The sequence below is a fragment of the Mugil cephalus genome, chromosome 6 (genome assembly GCF_022458985.1).
Source record: "Mugil cephalus isolate CIBA_MC_2020 chromosome 6, CIBA_Mcephalus_1.1, whole genome shotgun sequence".
Taxonomy (NCBI): domain Eukaryota; kingdom Metazoa; phylum Chordata; class Actinopteri; order Mugiliformes; family Mugilidae; genus Mugil; species Mugil cephalus.
Window position 1 is genome coordinate 6,141,561 of NC_061775.1, and position 20,106 is coordinate 6,161,666.

The window sequence follows — 20,106 nt, forward strand, 5'->3', positions numbered from 1 at the left end:
TCTTCATAAATTTGCAAAAAAAAAAATAAAAAAATCACACCATCATTATGGGATGTTACATGCAGATTGAGTAAAAAAATCCATTTTGGAACAAGCCTGTAATATAACAAAATGTGAAAAAAAGTAAAACGCTTTGAATACTTTCCAGATGCACTGCAGGTCAGAATATTTAGCTGGTTTATAATGAGAAAATTAAACTACAAAAAAAAACTGCCTTAAAATCCACAATGAACTAGAAACATGAGATGAAGCTTTTAAAGTAGCCCTCACATTTTCTGTGAAAGAAAGAAAGAAAGAAAGAAAAGACTTGGCATCAGACCATAGAACCTCTGACTTGACATGTTTATTTTAACACAGTCATCCAAGGGCTATTCTACCATTTATTAATCAGGTGCCGGAGGGGCGAAACTGGATTGAATGCTTTTTCCTAGCAGCACGAACTGAGACAAAAGCTTAAACCAGATCAGCCGTGAATAGATTGATATCGCCACCCACTCCTCATATCACAGAGGTATCAGTTAAGCTTGAGATTCTTTAACATCTGTAACATTAGGGTGACGCTATAGCATAAGAATATTTTATTTCAGAAAATACGCCAATTATGATGAAAATAATGTAAGTTTACACCTGGTGTATTCATAGATACTGTATTGTACCTAGTAAATATGACGGTGTGCAGTCTGTAGACAATAAAAAATAAATTCATTCATCTTCATGTGCAGTCTATAGGGTCATTACATTATTCATGAGTATACCAGACAATATAAACTGTGAATAAAACAGAGAATAATCAGAACGAGAATCAGAATTGGATTAATTGACATGTACACTGATCAGCCACAACATTAAACACACTGACAGGAGAAGTATATCATTGACCATCATATGACAATTCAAAGTCTTGCTGGGAAACTTTAGGAACTGGCATTCATGTGGATGTTACATAGACATGTAGCACCCACCTAGACCAGAACAGAACAGGCCCCCCCACCCCATAGAAGTGACACTCCTTGATGGCAGCAGGAGGATGCGACCTGACACAGACACACACAAAAAACGGTTTAGGAACAACAACAAACAAAACAAAACATGAAAAAAACAGCACAAGATTTTGACCTGGCCTCCAAATTCACTGGACACCAAATTGACCAAGTATCTGTGAGATGATCCACATAGGCCTCAACTCATTGGACCCAAAGACCCCCACTAACAACGTTCTGTTTCCAGACACCACACCCTCAGAAGGCCCATGTCAGGTCTCTGATGAGTCACAACTGTTTTTGGAGGCACAAGGGAGACCTACACAATATTAGGAAGGTGGTCATAATGTTATGCCTGATCAGTGTATTAGGAATTTGTTGTGGGGGTTAGCGCAATAAACATAAACAGTAAGGAAATTCACACAATACAAGAAATAATAAATGAAAACTATTTGTTTACAGCTGATACCACAGCTGTGTCTTCCCGTGGACCGTCGCTTCCGTGCTGTGATTTAATTGGCTAAAAGTTCATAAGACAGTCCCTCACTCCGCCTTTCCGGCATGTGTTGCTCTGCAGCTCAACAACTGTGAGGAAACCAGCGTCGCGTCTTGCGAGCCTGCACCAGTTCACTGACCAGCATTAACACGGCGGGTCACAGCGGGACCGAGGACCGAGGACCAGACAGGCTGCCAGAGAGGTCAGTGGCTGATTTGACAGCTCGGTTATGTTAGTGAAGCAGAAGTGAAACTCGCCCTGAACGCATCGCTAAGCTAACACTGGCGTCTTTTATCTACCTACTTAACTGAATCGTTGCTTCCTCTTTCAAAGTTGAGTAAACAACTGTATGTACCAGTCCTGACACAGGCGAAGGGTGCCACGTCTGACTATAAGATATGATTAATAAGAGGGAAGCGATTGCAAGAGGGCTGTTGCCTGATGGAGTAACTCATCTAGGGTAAAGTTCACCAACAATGAAGTGGACGAAATGTCACTGGGCTCTGCTTTGTAATGAAAAGTGGCTGAAAGGACATCTCTCTGTGAGCTGGACAGGGCTGGAGATCATTATTATTACACTGAGAGTTTGTCCTTAAAAGTAATATTGTGTCAGGCAGTGTTTCTTATCAACTTTTCTCCTGTTTGACAATGAGGTAGTCTCTTCTTGTGACCTTGTGATTTGAGGCTGTGGCCCAAGAGTGTGGACATGAGTCCTGAGCAACGATGTGTTCCCCCCTCTCAATTTAATTTATTTGATGGATTTTAGTGGAGTAAACAAAGCAATCCAGCATTTTAGGGGACAAAATATAGAGATGCACTCAGTGGCCAGTTCATTCGTGTACTCTAGTGAAAACAAATGCATTCTCCACAATATAAATCCCATCCTTGGCTGTTATGATATTCAGTAATATAACCACATCCTAGACGATGTATGAATGTATAATCATCTTGCAAGATGTAGTTTGTGGTGCTGTTAACTGAATTGAAGTGTTTCTGTTATAGAAACGTGTGCTGGCGCAACGCAATGCAATTCAATAGTACTACAAACCGCAGCCTCCAAAATGAAAACACAGTTAAATCAGTAACTCTCTAGTTTATTTTAAACTAATACTAAAAGCCATAAGCTTCATGAAGCTAAGATTTACCGCAGGACTGTATACATTTGTTTTCATTTGTGTACCTAATGAACCCGCAAGTTCAGTGAGTATAGAGTTTATTGTGCACATTACTTCTTGTGCTATCCCTTCAGTTTCATGTGAGCCCTCATTGTTATCTTAGGGCCATAGGGGTCTTTTCCATAATAATGTCACTAATTTGGATAAATACACTACTTTAGATAGGACTTAAATAGCCAGAGACGTTATCAAGTTTTGTCTGATGTTTCTTTTTTTTCTCCCCTCCTTAATAGTTTTCTGAAGCTATATCAGCTTAATAATATTAAAGATCACATAGAGTTTTATCTCCAAAGAGAGCGCAGTAGCTTTCTCTTTTTTGAGGGTATGATGTGGTTCCACACTGTGAAGAAGAGGCAGATATTCTTATAAAAGGAACAGGCTAGATAACACAGTCCATTGTCAATGAGAGGATTATTCCTGTAAGTGTAACAGGGTCGTGATTGTGTTGCACAAATGCCTTCTTCGTGACAGGTACTGTGTCAGTGAAAATTATCACGGGTTCATCTCCCAGTTAATACCAGGGTGCTTAGTGTCGGACTTTGCTTTGCAATAAAGCCCGTGAAGATCTCATCAACTGGCACTAGGAAAAACATGTTGCTCAAACTAGCTGTTGCAACAAAATGCAATCACGCAGAGCTCGGAGAGATAATGTGCAACATCGGATGCTCAGGGGAACATCAGAGAAAGTGTTTTACTCAATTTTGACAGCTTTAATGCGTGACATGATTAAAAAGAAGCTCTGTATAAATGTTACTCACATTGCTTGGGTTCAGCGTAGTTTTTTTGGCTCGTATGTCAAAGGCAGCCCAATCTATCTTTGCCTTAAGGCTGGCAACAGGTTGCAGCTGGGGGGCTGGACTCCTCATGCTGTGATCAGAGGGGTCATGTCCTTGTTTGACTCATCTGGGGATACATGAGGTCGAGCTTGTCAGACACTTGGTGACAATGCTCCATTTGAGACAGGTGGAGTTGATGCATGTCTCTGTGTGCCATCTGGAAGAATGGAAACAGATGCTGTCCGCATGTTGTGAGCACCAGCTGAGAGATCTTGCTGTGGAGGGTTCTTTCCAACGAGTGAACACACCTCCTTCTTTCCCTGACCTGCATTTCTTTGCTGTGTCTTAGCTCTGAGCTAAGTCTCAGTCTAATATGATTTAGAAGAAACCAGCAGTGTGTCACAGGAATATACGCAGTGTCAAAGATTTATCACGCTGTGGGAGTTGAGGGAACCCGCACCCATAGGTTTCCTGAAGAGCGGTTTTCAACCTCTGTTTGTTGCTTATAGTCGTCACCATCTTGGCATTTTCTGACACGCGTAAATAGGTGGAACATGAGTGGAGGTGAGGTGAGTGGGTGACATGGACTGCTAGCACCCACCTGTCACTCAAACATTCTTAATGTCTTGAAGCTTTGATACAGTTAAAGATTCACCCAATGATGAGGAACTTGGCTATTGAGACCAAACTCATTTTTGCAGATTGGTCGATTAAAAAAGCAAATAAGGTTGCCATAAAAGTAACATTAACAGGAATATTGGAATTAAGCATGAGCATATACATGAGACACTGTTATATATTTTATTTATCAGTGCCCACGTTATTAAGGTGTACACTGCATAACTCAGACTTCTATGGTTTCAGTGTGTGTATTATGCGCAGGGAGGCAGGATGGAGGCTTTTATCCATATTATCCATATCCACTCATACAACAGACAGTCAGACAGTCAGACATGGGGTAAACAGTTTTTAATCAGATTTTTCTAGTTTGAACAACCTATGTCATTACTCATTTCGAGAAAAGTTCTCACTGTATATGTGTTATTGGACAATTGATTGATTAAATCACAAGTATCTCTTTTTCCTATTTCCGTGGCCCCGTTAAGTATTACATTTTGTCTTCATATAAGGAAGTATTTTATTTCATTTATGTAACAGGCTAGATTTCATTTACCGCTGCATTTCACTTGAGTTATTCTTTGGGCCTGGTTTTCATTTAAAGCAATATTTTACATCAGTGGAAGTGCAGTATTGCTCAATGTTTCACTTTAGATGAATAATATTAGCGGTCCATTTTGCCTGCTTGCCTTCATGAGAGCTTGCGAACAATCAGTCTCCAGCCGTAGCGCCCTGCGGGTCCTCGGTTCCGACCATTATTCTTGGTTTTCCCTCAGACCGTGAGTTATAATTTGAAATTAAACCAACATGCATAGCTGTAATATTCTTTTCCATGATTTATCATCTCTGCTTTAATTTTATGTTGAAGTTTTTAAAATGAGGACAAGGAAGGCATAACCACGGGTATCCTCCATTATTTCAGGGTTTGTATTCACATTTAAAAGTTCAAGTGTGGGACCTAAATGAAAGAAATGGGTGAGGACCATAGATTTTTACAGAGATGGACCGAGCCACAGTGATGTCACCCACTGGTGTGATGACTACTGTTTCATTGCCTTGAGTTTAGCATTTGTAGCTGTTTGTATCTTGGGGTATTTGGAGCCAGAAGTGATCATATTTGAAGAAATATGGGAATAATCCTTGTTGCAAACTATGTACAGGCCCACATTTTGGCATGATAGCAGTTTGAGAGGAGTAACCTTGTAAACATGATTTTAGCTGAATTTATTTCAACATAACATGTATATACATACCTGTATTACTCAGACTGACCACCAACACAATGATCCAGAGAACGAAACTTGGCCAGTGAGATAATGACTGCAGGAGAGAAATGTGAATGCTTACTTAACCTGACTAATTATAAAACTTATCTTAACTTACTTATCCTACACCTGGATTTACTAAACATTTTTCATTGATTCTGTTTTTTGTTTTCTTTTGGTTTTAACAATTACTATGATGTGCAGTGCTAAAAGTTTGAAAGAAAAAACCTAGTTGTGGGAAGTCCAAAAGAAAATATATACATCTGTATCCATTTTTACTTGCAACACCGACTTAATGTAGGGACTTGAGTTGTTTGCTTGACTGCATTTTTTAAGTGCCATTTCATCCTTGTTGCATCACAGTGTTGACAAATGAATTTACCATGGCTGACTTGGCTTTCTGTGTGCATTAAACCATGTGACAGGACAGCGATTTGTACAAGATAAAGTATATCAGCCACTTAAGGAATATCAGAGAGGAAGGCGTTATTTCATCATGCATACCAAGCAAAGTGAGGCGAATCTGTTTCTGACACTCTGTATTCCATGTCAGAGATTGAATCCAGCAGTCACAATGGCAGACAGCGGGAAGACTAATGAGACTGGAGCCGCAGCACCAGAACCAGCTAATGGAGACCAGCAGGTGGGGAGCACTGTGACCCGAAATGCCACTGATTACAAAACCTGAGCATATGATGAACTCATTTGACACTTGGAATTTCCCCATTTTTGAAAAGCAACTGTGTTAAAACGAATGATCTAAACACAGTACAGAGAAATAACGTAACAGACTGTTTTTCTTTCCACCAACGGTGGTATTTGCAACTTTGTCCTAGACTGTTGTTTCACGAGTGAGCAACTTGCCCCTGGTCAGTTCAGCCTGCGAGGCGGTTTCCAGTGCCTACAGCAGCACCAAAGACAGCGTGCCCTTGCTGAAAGGAGTGATGGATGTAGCAGAGAGTGGTGTCCGGACGCTGGGAGCAGCTGCCACCACAGGGTCCAAACCTCTTCTGGACATCATAGAACCACAGCGTAGGTTCTTCTCCCTGCAAAAGATGATGTAATATATGTGCAATGGTACCCAACATTAAAATGCACTAGAAAAGAATATTGCAAGCTTGTTGCACATTAAAGGTGTGAAACCGAGGACAGGTCCACTTGTTACCTCTGAGCTAGAATACAATATAGGAAGAAAAAAAATGTTGGTAAGAGGTGTCATTTTAGTAATTGAAACTCTTTTGCTTGTTGCTGTGCTGTAAACATTGAACAATAACTCGTTAAGGGCTATTATCAAAGCATAACATTGAGTAATTTCTTATTAGATTTTAAGTGAACTTCTGTTGTTGCAGTGTCCACGGTAAACGAGTATGCCTTGAAAGGACTTGATAAGGTGGAAGAAAAGCTGCCTATTCTTCACCAGCCAGCAGACAAGGTAAAACAAGAAATAACGCCGCTCTAATGTAGTCATGCAAATAAAAAAAATAAAAAAGGACATTTCAATTCATACCAGCTGTATATTATTGTTGCATATACTGTGCTCTTTTTTGTCTCTTTACCAATTTACTGCATTGTTTAATTGCATTTTTGACCACTGTCAACTTTAAGTTTCAACTGTCATGACCCCTCATAGTTCCTATCATTAGCTAGTTTTCTAAATCAGTCTGCAAGTTGTATCACACTCCAGGTAGCTATAGCAACAATGTTAACACGTCACCGTATGTGAACATTTATCCATCATTTAAAAATGACAATGCACTTGGTTAAACTGAGTGCTCATTTTCCTTTATATGCTATACGGGGTCATGGTGGCAGTGACATAATACAGCTTAGTGTATAATGTGTAATATAAATATTGTCATAATCGTAAAGAAATGAATTGCCTCAATTAAACTATTCCCTAGTTTTCTGTCACTAGAATAAAAACTATGTTGACAGCAAAGAATAGCACCATCATTATTCTCCAAGCATGACACAATATATCATTTTACATTCTCAGGTGGTGTCGGACACCGTAGGAATGGTGTACCAGTCCGTGGCAGGAGCCAAGGATGCCGTGTATGGGGCTGTGATGGGTGGTGTCGAGCTGACCCGGGCAGCAGTCAGTGGAGGTATCAGCACCATCATGGGCACCAGGATGGGCCAGATGGTCAGCAGTGGGATGGGCCTGGCCCTCAGCCGTTCCGAGGACTGGGTTGACCAGAACCTACCAGTCACAGAGAGGGAGCTTGGTCAGTGTCTGTACTAAATGTGTGGAATATAATATTATTTATATATAATATAAAACCAGGAGCGGAAATAAACCGGCATGGCTGCTGCTGACAGTTTGACAGCTGGACCAAATGACAATCGGATGAGGATGCCGAAAGATATTATTATAAAGGCAAGGCTCTGGCACGAAGGGGGTGGTTGTGATGAAAGCGTTCAATTCTACCGCTGCGATTGAAGTTGAGCACATGAATTGTTGATGCTATTCATAGGGAAGGGACGCAGGACATTTCGGTGAACTTCCCTTCTGTTAACTTGGCCCGTAAAGCACCTACAATTTCCAGCACTCACAGCTTTGACACCTGCTACAGTGATGTCATGTTTTCATGACAGCCTGCCATACTCCAATATAGCAGTAATGCTCATCATTAAATCCTCTTCTCGGATTATGGATATGAAAAATATCCAATTGCAGCTGTGGCAGGAATAAAGTATCCATAATGTCAAGAATCCATAATGCCATGGTGGCATGTTTTTAACTATTTGGCTTCAACGACCACAGGAGGAGGTGATTCAGATTTTTGTTACTCTTCTCACTTAACCTTTTGGGAATCAGGTAACCTAACTTGAAAGCACCTCCATTAATTGTTCCCCACACATTGTGACATACCCAGAAACTCACGCAATAAGCTCTTCAAACTAAAAAAAAAAACAAAAGGAGACCTCAGGTATAACCGGTACGCTGATTCTCTTATCCAAGAGTTGAACTGCTTTGTTCTCCCATCTGAATATTTCAAGCCATAGATAGACCATTACATAAACCATCTTAAGACTATATATAAATGAGAATAACGGTTTTCTCTTTCAGCTGCTGTGGCTGAACCTGTCTCCGGTGAGGTCACTACCACCTCAGCCAGCCCTAGCTACTTTGTCCGTTTGGGGAAACTCTCTGCCAAGGTACAGGAGCGAGCTCTACAGCAGTCTCTGGTCCGAGCGCGCCATGCCAGGGATACCACCTATGCCGCGGTGGGTCAGATTACCAGCACTCTGGACCTGCTAGAGCGCACCCGTGCCGGCGTCGGTACAGTAAGTAACCAGATAGAAGGAGCCTCAGAGCAGCTGCTGCAGCGCTGGACAGAGTGGAAGCAGAAGCAGGAAGGAGATGGGAAGACGGAGTCAGAGCCAGATGGGACCAAAAATGAATCTGAGGTCAAAAGTGAAGTGTTTTCTAACCAGAGTATTCTTGTATTTTGCAAAATTAATGATGTCATACGCTGACGCTAACGTTCTATGAACATTATTTATTTAATATTTTATTTAATAATGTTAATTGGTATAATATAATGAGAATAATACATTTAATATTTTGTTTTGATCATTGTATTACGGGCAGTTACCTGGTACTTAAAATTTTTCACTTCATGTTCACAGCAGCTGGAATGGAGGGCCCTCTCTATGGTGCGTGGTCTGAGTGATCAGCTGCGATCAGCATGCTCCGGCGTGGTTTCAAGCGCTCAGGGTCTGCCAGGTGCAGTCCAGGACCAGCTGACCAACGCAAGGCGAGCTGCTGAAGAACTACAGTCCTCTCTAGGGAACACTAGTAACATCACACCCCTCCTTCTGGAGCGGAGCCGTCACCAGCTGAACCAAGTACGCTAATTGCACTATCCTGCCGTCCTGGCAGTGTTGTATTGTGCTGCATCAGCACGGCCAAATATAGTGCTTAACTTTTTCTTTTTTCATTATTTCAGTGCCATCGCTTAATGCAATTAGTCCCCCATTAACTTTTTATTTGAGCGCACATGTAATACACACACAGTCTTATTGGAGTTGAGGTAAATGGTAAACTCCTATATGCTTTCATCAGTGTTAGGGCTATCTGCTTATTCACTTGCTTTTCATGAGAGTATGACAGTCAGGCTTCCCTATTTTCCACACATTTTGATCTTATTATGATTTTGTTTTTCTTGTGTTATGTATCTATTCCAGATTCAACAGTCCCTGGATGGTGTCATGGATTATCTACTTAACAACACACCACTCAACTGGCTGGTGGGACCTTTTACTCCACAGCTGACTGAGAAAGCAGAGGAAGATGTGGCCATGGAGCAGGCTGGCCCAGACAACTAGACCCCTTACTACAGTGACAGGAGACTGGTGTTGACTGTGTTGGAACCGTTTAAATATTCTCTATATCTGCTTTAATGAAAGATGCCTTAACTTTTATGTAATCATGTTTTCCTTGTAATGCTCTAGAAGATGTTGACACTACATGTATCACGTGAAAGTTAATGTAATTCATTTGCAAACACAAAAACGTATGCCCTGTCAGAATCTCCACATGTGTACACTAAATTATTTATAAGGTTAAACATGAACATATTTTCTCGTGTCTTTGAACATAGTGCATTAATGTTTAACTTTTGTTGGTAGTATACACAACATTCCCCAAAATTTGCCAAACCTATGTTGCCTCTGAACCTTTTAAGCTTTCTTGAATTATATGTAGAGTCCACAGCTGTGCATTTCATGTTTCATTTCATTTGTTTTAAGGTTTTTATTTCAGTATTTGTTGTGTCTGAACTTTGATGGGTTTAAAGAACTAATGGACTGTGAGTGAGCTGATGCGTCAATAAATATTTTGGCACGGCAGAGTCTCGTTGTGGTGCTTGAATACGTTGCAGTGAGTTTTTTTTTTTTTTTTTTTTGTGCTGATGGACTTTGCTCCGTTGGCTCGTTTCACTCAGCGATGAATCGATGCTTGTGGTGACGTCATGCTCGTTGTTTCGAATGTCGCGAGCTAGCGCTGGGTAGGAGGCCGCGCGCTCTGCTGGGGACACAACTTGTACAAATCTGAGGCTCAAGGTCGTCGACAGCCCCCGATACCTGGACTTTCAGGTAGTATCTTGTTCCTAGGCTGCCGCGAGGGAGTCCCGCTGTGTGTTACCGGTTTGAAGGCAGCCTGGACGCTGTGGGGGAGCGGACTGCTCCGGGTTGGCTGGCTCTGCTAGCCATCCAGCTAGCGCTAGCCCGCTAACATGAGCGTTTATTCGATTCAAAACCCAAGATTTGCTCGTAGTTTGTCGCCAGTGACACTGTAGTTTACATTTTCGTTATTTTTACCACGATTGGAGGCCACTCAACGAGTTTTGCCCTTCTTTTCGCATTGGTATGTAGTGGCAGACAGACAAAACCTCTAAGCGAGGCTGTTTGCTAATGTTCCAGTGTTTGCTTTGAGCTATGCAAGCATAGGACGCCAATTGTTTTCTTCAGCGGACGAACTCCTACTGGGGACAATCAGCTGGAAGTTGTTTGGCTTGATCGCTAACAACGTAGCGTTAACACTTGACAGTATATCGGCTATTTTAAAGGTTTCGTTTACGGTTTCGGTGAGGTTTTGAACAGACACGTCTTGCGCTTTTGTTCCTTTTTTAACTTTGTCCTGACCAAAACATCTTGTGCGACGGAAGAAGGCACAAACCAGCTGAGCTAGCTGACGTTATCGCAGACCCCAACTTGCCTTTTAAACTGGAATTGTGTACCACTCTTTGTACGTTTTGTTTTCATTGCCGTGTACAGCTCGCTACCTTGTTTTTGTGACGGATCCACAGTTTACTAATTTCCAAACTCCTGGGGCATAGCCTGAATGTTGCAGGAAGTGCAATACATTATTGCGCTAGCAGTTTTATTTTGTATTTATTTGCCGCTACATTTTTTTTTTTGTCAAAGATTTGTTGTCTTTTACTTTGATTTGGAAACACAATTCAGATTGTGTTTTCAAAGTCCGGCAGAGCTGGACGTGTTGTTGGATTTGATTTTTGGTTGATGAAGCGTGACAAACCTTCATTACGGCTACAAATAGAGGGCCATAAACCTGAGCTCACAAAGAAACTCACATTTTGTCCAACTCTCCTCTCATGCTGCTATGCCAGTCTCCAAGCTCTTTTAGCTAAAAAAAAAATAAAAAATGTAATCAAGTAGGGACTGCTAATCTTTTTGACTAACTTCTGCAACCCCATTTTCAGGAATATCCTCTCCCATCCCCCTTACCCCCTCTGTCAGAGCATGGCTCAGGAGACCAATCAGACGCAGGTGCCAATGCTTTGCACTATGGGATGCGGTTTCTATGGTAACCCCCGCACCAACGGCATGTGCTCCGTCTGCTACAAGGAACACCTGCAGAGACAACAGGGAGGGGGTCGATCCAGTCCCCCGGGAGAGAAAGGTAGGAAGATGGGAGAGACGCGACCTATAAAAAGCCGGGGTGTGCTGAGTCTGTTAGGGGGGAAAAGACAGGAACTTTGAACATGGGGTCATTCAAAAACTTTACAAGTTGAGGGGGCACATGGATTTGCTAAAAGGGATTGGAGAACAGAGGTAGCAGTAGCTACTGTGGCATCAGAAAGCAAGAGAGTGACATTGCCATCTGTTGTTTCATATTGACGCCACCTATATGATCATTTTATATCAATACACAAATGTCATGATAAGATACCTAACTACAAGTCGAAAGTCATCCATGCTCAGGGCTAGAACAACAGGTTCTGTGTTTGTACCATTAGACTGTCCTTTCCCCACACAGCTGCTACGTCACCGGCAGGATCACCGGGATCTGCTAGTGTGACTGTGGAGAGCACAACCCCAGAGCCCTGTACAGAGGTGGCAGGAACTCCACCTGAGGAGCAAACAACCAGGTACATCTGACAGCTAGAGAATTTGGTTGACCACGATGTTGTTCAAAAGATTACAAAAACACTGAACCACTGTAGATAAGTTATTTTGATTTCATTCCCCTAGGGATGACAATGACAAAACATTGCCATTAATAATTGAATTGATTCAAAGTAGGAACAAATAAGAAGGATGATGTGGGAAATGCAGTGAAGTTGTCAGATGGTATTGTAGATTTGTTAGAGATGCATTATATTGTTTGTATCAAGTTGCTCCACCATGTAGATCCAGATTGTTGTGTCTTTAATTGTTGCATAACTTGCCAAACAAGCACAGTCATGTTGTATAAAGTTTTTAAAAAGGGAGTCTGGCACAAGTCCAGTGTAGTTTGCTATGTGAGGCCCATGCCAGCACCGTACAGTAACACAGGCCTGGAGTGTATCGCAACAAAGACCAGTTACACATGTTGTTATTTAAATTGTCAATTAAAAACTTTGATAATGAGTAGATCAGGTCATTTATAGCTCCTCTCATAAGTCCTGTCAAGTTATCCTATTACATCAGCTTGCCTCAGAAAATCAAATTTTATTTATTTCCTTTACATTTTACTTATTAACTCTCTGGGATTATTCCACATTCGTCTCACGATTCAGACAATTTTAATTTACCTGATGGCTCTGATCTCTCTGGTAAGAATTCTTATCTGCCGATCATTGAACATTTTCAGCCATTATTAAGAAGGTCAAAATCAGACTCACACATTTGATCGGGTGTCTTTGAACCTTTTGCTGTGTTACATTACTTACAAAGAAGAATATTTTCACTATACTATTTTCTATAGTGGCTTCTAATAATTTTTCATACAGTGTCTGAGTCTGTTCTGTCTTCTTCAACAGAGAGTTTTGCTTTATGCTGTGCATTAGTTATGCCAGTAAATTATTCTTTTTGAATTGTAAAATACATTTTTTTCATACCATTATAAAAGAAATGCAGTAGCTGAGAAAAACATTTGAACGTGGTGATCGCTCTGTGTTCTTTTGAGGCTGTTTGAATTAATTAAAGTTTTTGTATTACAATATATGCACATTTCACTAGATTTTGTTTGAGGTTTTGCTAGAATGGAACCACGCAGGCAAGGTTTTAATATTTAAGCAGTATTCTGAGTTTTTGTGGAACATGGAGATTACTGACATTATAATGCAATTAATTATTAGAGAAGTTGGTTCAGTAATGGCATAATTTCTCCCACAAGTCTGTGCAAAAGTACAAAAAGGTATTGGGGCGTTCTGAAGATACTATTTGTGCCTGATATGTGCAGCGATTATCGGCACTGTATACTGTATCTATGTTCTGTCACCAGACAAAATGTGGTACAATGTATGCATCAAATAAAATGCAATGAAACACTTTTCTGAAGATATCCTGAAGGATCTAAAATATATTCTTCTTTTGTTTGTGGTAATGTCCTAGTCCTAGCTCCCCCAGCCCAGTAACTCAACAGATGACAGCTATGAGCATCTCTCAGGATTCAGGAGCTGTGGACTCTGATCGAGCGGAGGCTGAGGAGGGAGAAGAGGAGGGTACTTCTAACAGCACAGGTAAACAAAATACAGGGCAGTGGTGCATTCCACAAATCAATCCTTATCCACTATTCACACGAAGTGAAAGCTGCCAAGGGCACAGTTTATTTAGAATTAATGGGGTGAATATACAGGAATGCGCTGACCACCCTGTTGATAAAGCATCCTAGAAACCACAAAAACATGTTCTGTAACTATATCTCCATATCATTATCCACACAACGGCAATACAGCTTCAACTTGTAGGATTCCCTCCTCCATTGAGCAGGATACATTTTAACAAATAATGAATGCAAATTTATCTTTTTTTTCCTTCTTTTTTTAACTTTTTTCCCATTAGAGCCAGCGGGTGAAGCAGGACAAGCTTCGTCTGATGGTGACCAAACTCCTGATAAAAACAAGAAAAAGAACCGCTGCTTTTCTTGCCGGAAGAAAGTGGGCCTTACTGGTAAGTGAGGAAAGAATTTTGCACACATACTGTACCTGCGGAACAGTGGTCTCTTTTTAGCAGCTGGGACTGGTCCAGATGAGTCATGAATCTGGTTTGCTGCGACTGCGTCCCTCTCCTGACAATTATAACCTGACAGAGTTTAACACACAAGGACTTTCGCTCTTTGTGAATTGCTGTTAAAATTAGAATTGGTTAAGATGTATGACTGTTTTCAGATGTTTGTCAAAGTCCATTATCTGTAACATATTTAAAGTATCACTATCAGCACATGGTTTTCCAACACAACCCAACACTTTGAGAGCAACATACTGCAGGTTAGTGGTGTATTTCGCAGTGTCTTGCTTGGCCAAACAGGAGCTGCCTTAGTGGAGGCTCTGGGGCCCTTTTAGTGTTAAATGTAATAATTGTGACGTATTTCATGCATGTGATCTGAACACAACCTGATCCTGACAAATTCAGGCTGAGTTGAAGACCCACATTCATTTCCATTGAACTTTTTTAGGCACTTTAATAGTATTTGTGCACAATTTAAAAGCAGTTTAAAGATAGGAAAAAAAAAATAATAATAGGTCACTGCAGTGTGCAAATGTGTAACATGTTTGTTTCTCTTCACTAAAGGCTTTGACTGTCGCTGCGGCAACCTGTTCTGTGCCATTCACCGTTACTCTGACAAACACGACTGTCCCTATGATTACCGGAGTGCAGCTGCTGCCCGCATACGCAAGGAGAACCCCATCGTGGTGGCTGAGAAAATTCAGAAGTTATGAGGACTGAGTGCGAAAGAAGTCTCTCTGACTTCGTGAATTTGAACAATGGCGACTTGGATGAAAACACCTGATATCATGGCTTCATTTGTTCATGGTAGTCTAAGGCGGGCAGGGTGGGGTGGTTGTGGTCGCAGCCACAGTCCAGACACTTCCCTTACTAGCATCTCCCTCTCTCTCCGCTAGTGACTGCAGCTGAACCTGAGTTTTTCTGTATGCCTGCGTGATTGTATGATGGTGTGTGTGTGTGTGTGTGTGTGCATTTGCTTGAGAGTTGTGGAGAGAGCCGTAGGGGCTTGGTGGACATTTGTGTTGCCGTGGGGAGGGATGGCATTTGATTTTACCCATTTTTGTTCCTCAACGTGGGTGGGAAATGTGTGAGTTTATATTTATACAATCCCTGTCAGTAGTTGAAATTAAGCGGGATAAACTGTTGAGGTGTGTGTCAGGGCCTGGATAATGGCACAGAGGAATATTAAAAGTGTCTAGTGAGTTGAATAAAACTAGTTTTATCTAACAATGAGACTATTTAAGGGCTTTGGAAAACAAAATTTTACCCAGACTGAAAAATGATGTCAAATTGGCCTCCTTTACTCAATGGGTCACCACACATTCAACTCCAAAGTCTCAGCATTTTCCTGATATGTCTCTCTTTGATATATTGACTTCTATGGATACTGGGTGCATGAGCTGTTATTAGAAGGGGAGGTAAGGGGTAAGGGAACCGAGAACCTTGACTTATCCGAATGATTGAATTCTGTGTTTTTTGTCTTTTTGTTCTTTTTTTTTTCCTTTCTGTTTTAATGAGCGTATGACATCAGAAGATCTATATTAATATATTGTAGTTAGCTTGAATTGTGTGATTGCATTCTATTTATTTTTTATCGGTTGGTCTGTGCTGGAGGATTGGCAGCATGTGTCAGCAAATCATTACGATTTGCGCCTAACCTTTTTAATTCTATTTAAGTAATTTCATCTTGATTATATAACCATTGAAGAAAAAAAACACACAAGCTCTGACTTGATGGAGTAGAGTCCAGTTATGCCGTTCCGATTAAGATTGTGCAGTAAAATGTCCATTGATTTGGATTTGGAAATGAAGCACAACGAAGTGTGTCAGCTGCAGAGCACAAACTAACGTGCCACACCTACTCAGTTTCGTTCAGCATCTGGGTCATTTGAAGTTTATATTTGAGCTGTGTTGCAGGCTCGCTGAGGAAATTGCCTTGTTTGACTGATGAGATGTTCTGTTTTAGTAAGGCGATGTGCTCTCCTTGAATACCCTTTTATACTACATGGAGCCGGACTGAAGCTCCATGTTTCTCTAACCACCAGCAGACCACTGACACATGCTGAATGAAAACTGACCTGGGTCGCAGTTAACTGTACACGTAATGACACACGTTCTGCTCAGCTACAGAGTAAAGATTGTCGCGGTGCTGCAGAGTTGCGTGCTGTGCTTTTACAATGTGCTCAGATTCAGACGAGTCCTTAATGCCAAGACCGCTTCTAGCTTGCTTCTTCTAGGAAGATAGAACTTGCGTGCATGTGTGTGCAGTCAGACATACGAGGTTTGTAAGTGACGGCACAGTTTGAAATGAAGCTGGAATGTTCAAAAAGCCGCACAGCAGTAGCACAATGCATGGCTGGAACCTTGATGCTCAAGTGAACAGGACTCTACAGTTTTTTTTTTTTTTTTTTTTTCCAAATGTAAATAACATATGGCTCCTATTCATATAGTATAACCTTAATGTAGATTTTTGCCAGGTAATAAAGATGGGGGATTAAGGTGAAGAATAGTACTATGTGTATTAAAGTGCTTTTTCATAATTATCAAAAAAAAAAGAAAAAAAAGAATGTGCCACAACTGGCACAGCTACTCCCCCACCATCTTGTTTGCCCTTTATTTACAAGTTATTACATGTAACGTTAAAAGTATTTTCAATAACTGGCTCTACCAGGAGTATCTCCCACAGGCAACATGGCTTCTATTTTACAATACTAGTCGGATTGTTAACAAGTCCCTCAAAGCATTATTAATGTCGCTGAATGACAGAGGCTCTCAGTCCATGCTTTCATGCCGTTACTGAAGTCTGTTAGCGTAGCGATATTACTGAAAGTTAAAAAGGTCCCCTGTGAGATATACGGGGGCCAGTTGAGGTTTCACCTTCTCATTATTAAAAGCTTTCCCTGTAAACGTCGACTGATCCTGATCATTAAATATTTATGAAAGAGCTGTAGAAAAGTTGCGCGGAATTTGTAGGGTTCACATTTTCCAAACAAGGCCATGCAGAACGTATGGGATGTAAATGACGCTCTATCTTGTTACCACAGAATATCACGTTCATCTGGTCGAGAAAGCTGGCCGCCATCAGAATTCCTGTGATGTCGCGTTGTTGACAGGTTGGGTCAGATCTAGGTGACTGGTATGATGACTGGGCATACCTACTACAAGACTAGTTACTTGGGATAACTTGGTCATCTGTAACGACTGTGATTTAATTTCTTCCTCCAGCTCACCTCTAGTAGAATTTTGAAATTCAGAAAGCGTTTATCTTGAGTGGTGACGAGAAGAATAATTGTCTTATTCAGGGGGACTTGTGGTTGGTGCTGCTCTGCAGTTAGGTGTGTGTGTTATATACAGAATTCTCAAACGTGCTGGGTTTATAACAATTGCAAAATATTACTGCATACAAAATCCTCAGAATTCCTTTCCAAAGTAATGGCCCTTTCATAGAAGAAGTCTTCTACGTAGGATGATTGTTCAGCAGTGTAAATCGTGTAAAACAAACAGGGTTTACGCTTCTTTTCTGTTGACTGCTCATATCAATGCCCCGACCCCTTTAAACCTGCTTTTTCTGAATAAACGTGAGCAGTTTGAATGTAAACCACCATAATTCACACAAAATACCCTGATATAGACTGTCTTTGGGCAGCGGATGGAGACGCGGTTGTCTTACATGCAATTTGGGACAGTTGGATCACTAAATGCTTTATCTGTTTGTGACTTGGCACCAGCAATTAGGGCTACCATACCTAAATAATCTAGATATTATCAATGCATATACATTCTTATCCTTCTGTTACTGTTACATTTCGATGTCTTCAATCCTGCCTTTGGCACAGCCTTTCATATTCAACGTCTTCATCATGCGAGGTTTTGGATTGATAATAATGATAAATCTGAAAGTTATGATGAGTCCGGTTGAGTTTCACTGCAGAACTAAAGACAAATGAAGGTGGCCGTGTTCATTTTGTCTTTCGTGAGCTTTAGGGACATCTACCATGTTCACAGGGATGTAGTTCTTGTCCCTTGGCACTCCAGTCCCCCAGAAACACCACCAGATATCTTTTTCTTTTGTTTTTTTTTTCTTTAAAGAGTTAGGATTGTATGATGTGTAAGAGTAAGTATAAAACAATAAAATCACAAAGTTTATTTTAAATGACGCCTGTCTTTTGTATTTATTTGTTGTAATGAATTGCATGTATTGTAAAAAGGTTAAACTTTCCATCTGTTTGTACTTTAAGTCATGAATAATTGCATGAAATGTCTTTGCTACTCGTCATATGTGCTGTACTAACATACGGTGGCCCCACTGCTTTTGTACTTTTAAACTGTTTTCAGACTCAGCAAAACCGTGCAGGCACAAATAGTAGTACACAATAGTAGTACGCAAGAGGAGTTCCCCAGTGTCACTTTATAGCAGTGAATTCCACTCACTTATTTTTATTTCAGTGAGAATTAAATAACCATGATTTATTTTAATAACGACCATGAAACTGGCCTTAAAAATATAGCGTACTATAACCGAAACTCATTGAATGTGGTGTTTAAGATTCGGTAAGAATAAATCCACCCATTAATTGGGAATTTATTTTGAGTGTGTATGTATGTATATATGTGTGTGTGTGTGTTTGTATATATATATATATATACACACAAACTCACACAGCAGGTAGAATAAGTGTTGAATTTTTCATAGTAAACATATTTCTAAAGGTGCTATTGACATTATTTTCACCAAGTGTTTGTAACAACCCAAGTAATCCATACATGAAACAAACCAAATAAGTTCAGAAATTATATATATGATTGTTGTGATGTGTATATATTTGATCATTCCTGTAAAAAGGTTTGTTTTACACCTTTGCTCAGTTACGGTACATCAGTTTCCTATTCAACTGGAATAGTGTGAATCATTTTTTTTTATTTTTTTTTTTTTTTTTTACATCCTCTGTCCACACACACATTTTGCCTTAACTGTCCTGATTAGACCTCAACTCCGAACCTTGTAGGGCTGACTCAGACTTGGCTTCAGCACAGCAGACATTTTGACTTCTCGTAGCAGGAAAAACATAGATGAAATGATTAACATTAACAATGGCTCAGGACCGTTCAATTTCCAAGGAATCCCACTAGGCTGCCAATGACAACACCAAAGCCTCCTCTAAGTGGGATACAACCATTGCTTTAGACGTCTTTACACGTCCTTTGCAATCTCCTCGATAAAACCTTTGAATGATGCTGTCATTCCTGATAAGAATTGCCCTAACAATCCTTTAAAGGCCTGATCTGGGATAAGCCTTCATTCATCACCGTCAGCTTTTTAAATTTGAGGTGCTTTCCAATAATGAAAAGTATGAAAACCCTTAACAAAAACATTACTTTTAAATGTAATGAAATAAAAATTCACAAATCTCAAAGACACGTGTTTCAAAAACCTGTACAAGTGAAACCAAAATTAAGATACAACTGGTAGTAAGAGGTACATAATAAAACCTACTAAATTATTAACCTGAAAAGAGGTCATGTGTGGGTGTACAGGGCTTATAACAAGGTGTATTTCTTTCAGCCATGGCTGGGCCACATAACAAGCAAGTTGTTAGGCTGACATTTGCACTTCTCCAGGTGAGATGGTTCCAGTGTGTGTGTTTTCTCGTATTACCCTGATGGTGGGGACATGTGTGTACACGGTTGTATTGTGGAAACCTGTCCAACTGAGGTCATAGAGTGAATCATTGGCTTTTAAGAGGAAGACTTGCTTTAAAGTAGGGAATCAGTTCTGGTAAGTGTACAAACATATCTCTTGTTTTTGGAAAATGCCCATTACTTTTAATGAATCAC

At 40.5% G+C, this 20,106-nt stretch overlaps 2 protein-coding genes across 3 annotated transcripts; both read left to right on the top strand.

The window, feature by feature from the left end:
- The first annotated feature begins 1,533 nt into the window (after window positions 1–1,533).
- plin3 (perilipin 3) lies at window positions 1,534–10,167 on the top strand. Of its 2 annotated transcripts, none has more exons than XM_047586447.1 (8): window positions 1,534–1,678; window positions 5,864–5,953; window positions 6,147–6,342; window positions 6,660–6,742; window positions 7,307–7,538; window positions 8,384–8,724; window positions 8,947–9,165; window positions 9,505–10,167. In XM_047586447.1, the coding sequence occupies exons 2-8, from the start codon at window positions 5,885–5,887 to the stop codon at window positions 9,643–9,645; spliced, it is 1,281 nt and encodes a 426-aa protein (XP_047442403.1). In that variant the 5' UTR covers window positions 1,534–1,678; window positions 5,864–5,884; the 3' UTR covers window positions 9,646–10,167. The 2 variants fall into 2 exon arrangements, with proteins under 2 accessions (XP_047442403.1, XP_047442404.1); XM_047586448.1 differs by having other exon boundaries at window positions 8,950–9,165.
- Window positions 10,168–10,266: 99 nt separating this feature from the next.
- Window positions 10,267–18,424, top strand: zgc:77486 (uncharacterized protein LOC405808 homolog). The gene is made up of 6 exons (XM_047586450.1): window positions 10,267–10,413; window positions 11,541–11,740; window positions 12,098–12,209; window positions 13,657–13,784; window positions 14,107–14,214; window positions 14,836–18,424. Exons 2-6 carry the CDS (start codon window positions 11,581–11,583, stop codon window positions 14,982–14,984), a joined length of 657 nt encoding a protein of 218 aa, XP_047442406.1. The 5' UTR covers window positions 10,267–10,413; window positions 11,541–11,580; the 3' UTR covers window positions 14,985–18,424.
- Window positions 18,425–20,106: the final 1,682 nt, after the last annotated feature.

Excerpts from the sequence above, each read along its gene's own strand:
- zgc:77486 (XM_047586450.1), top strand. The coding sequence starts at position 11,581 with ATGGCTCAGGAGACCAATCAGACGCAGGTGCCAATGCTTTGCACTATG. Across the intron at positions 12,210-13,656 it reads CCTGAGGAGCAAACAACCAG|TCCTAGCTCCCCCAGCCCAG; the intron begins GTACATCTGACA and ends GTAATGTCCTAG. Across the intron at positions 14,215-14,835 it reads GAAGAAAGTGGGCCTTACTG|GCTTTGACTGTCGCTGCGGC; the intron begins GTAAGTGAGGAA and ends TCTTCACTAAAG.
- plin3 (XM_047586447.1), top strand. The coding sequence starts at position 5,885 with ATGGCAGACAGCGGGAAGACTAATGAGACTGGAGCCGCAGCACCAGAA. Across the intron at positions 6,743-7,306 it reads TTCACCAGCCAGCAGACAAG|GTGGTGTCGGACACCGTAGG; the intron begins GTAAAACAAGAA and ends TTACATTCTCAG. Across the intron at positions 8,725-8,946 it reads GGACCAAAAATGAATCTGAG|CAGCTGGAATGGAGGGCCCT; the intron begins GTCAAAAGTGAA and ends TCATGTTCACAG.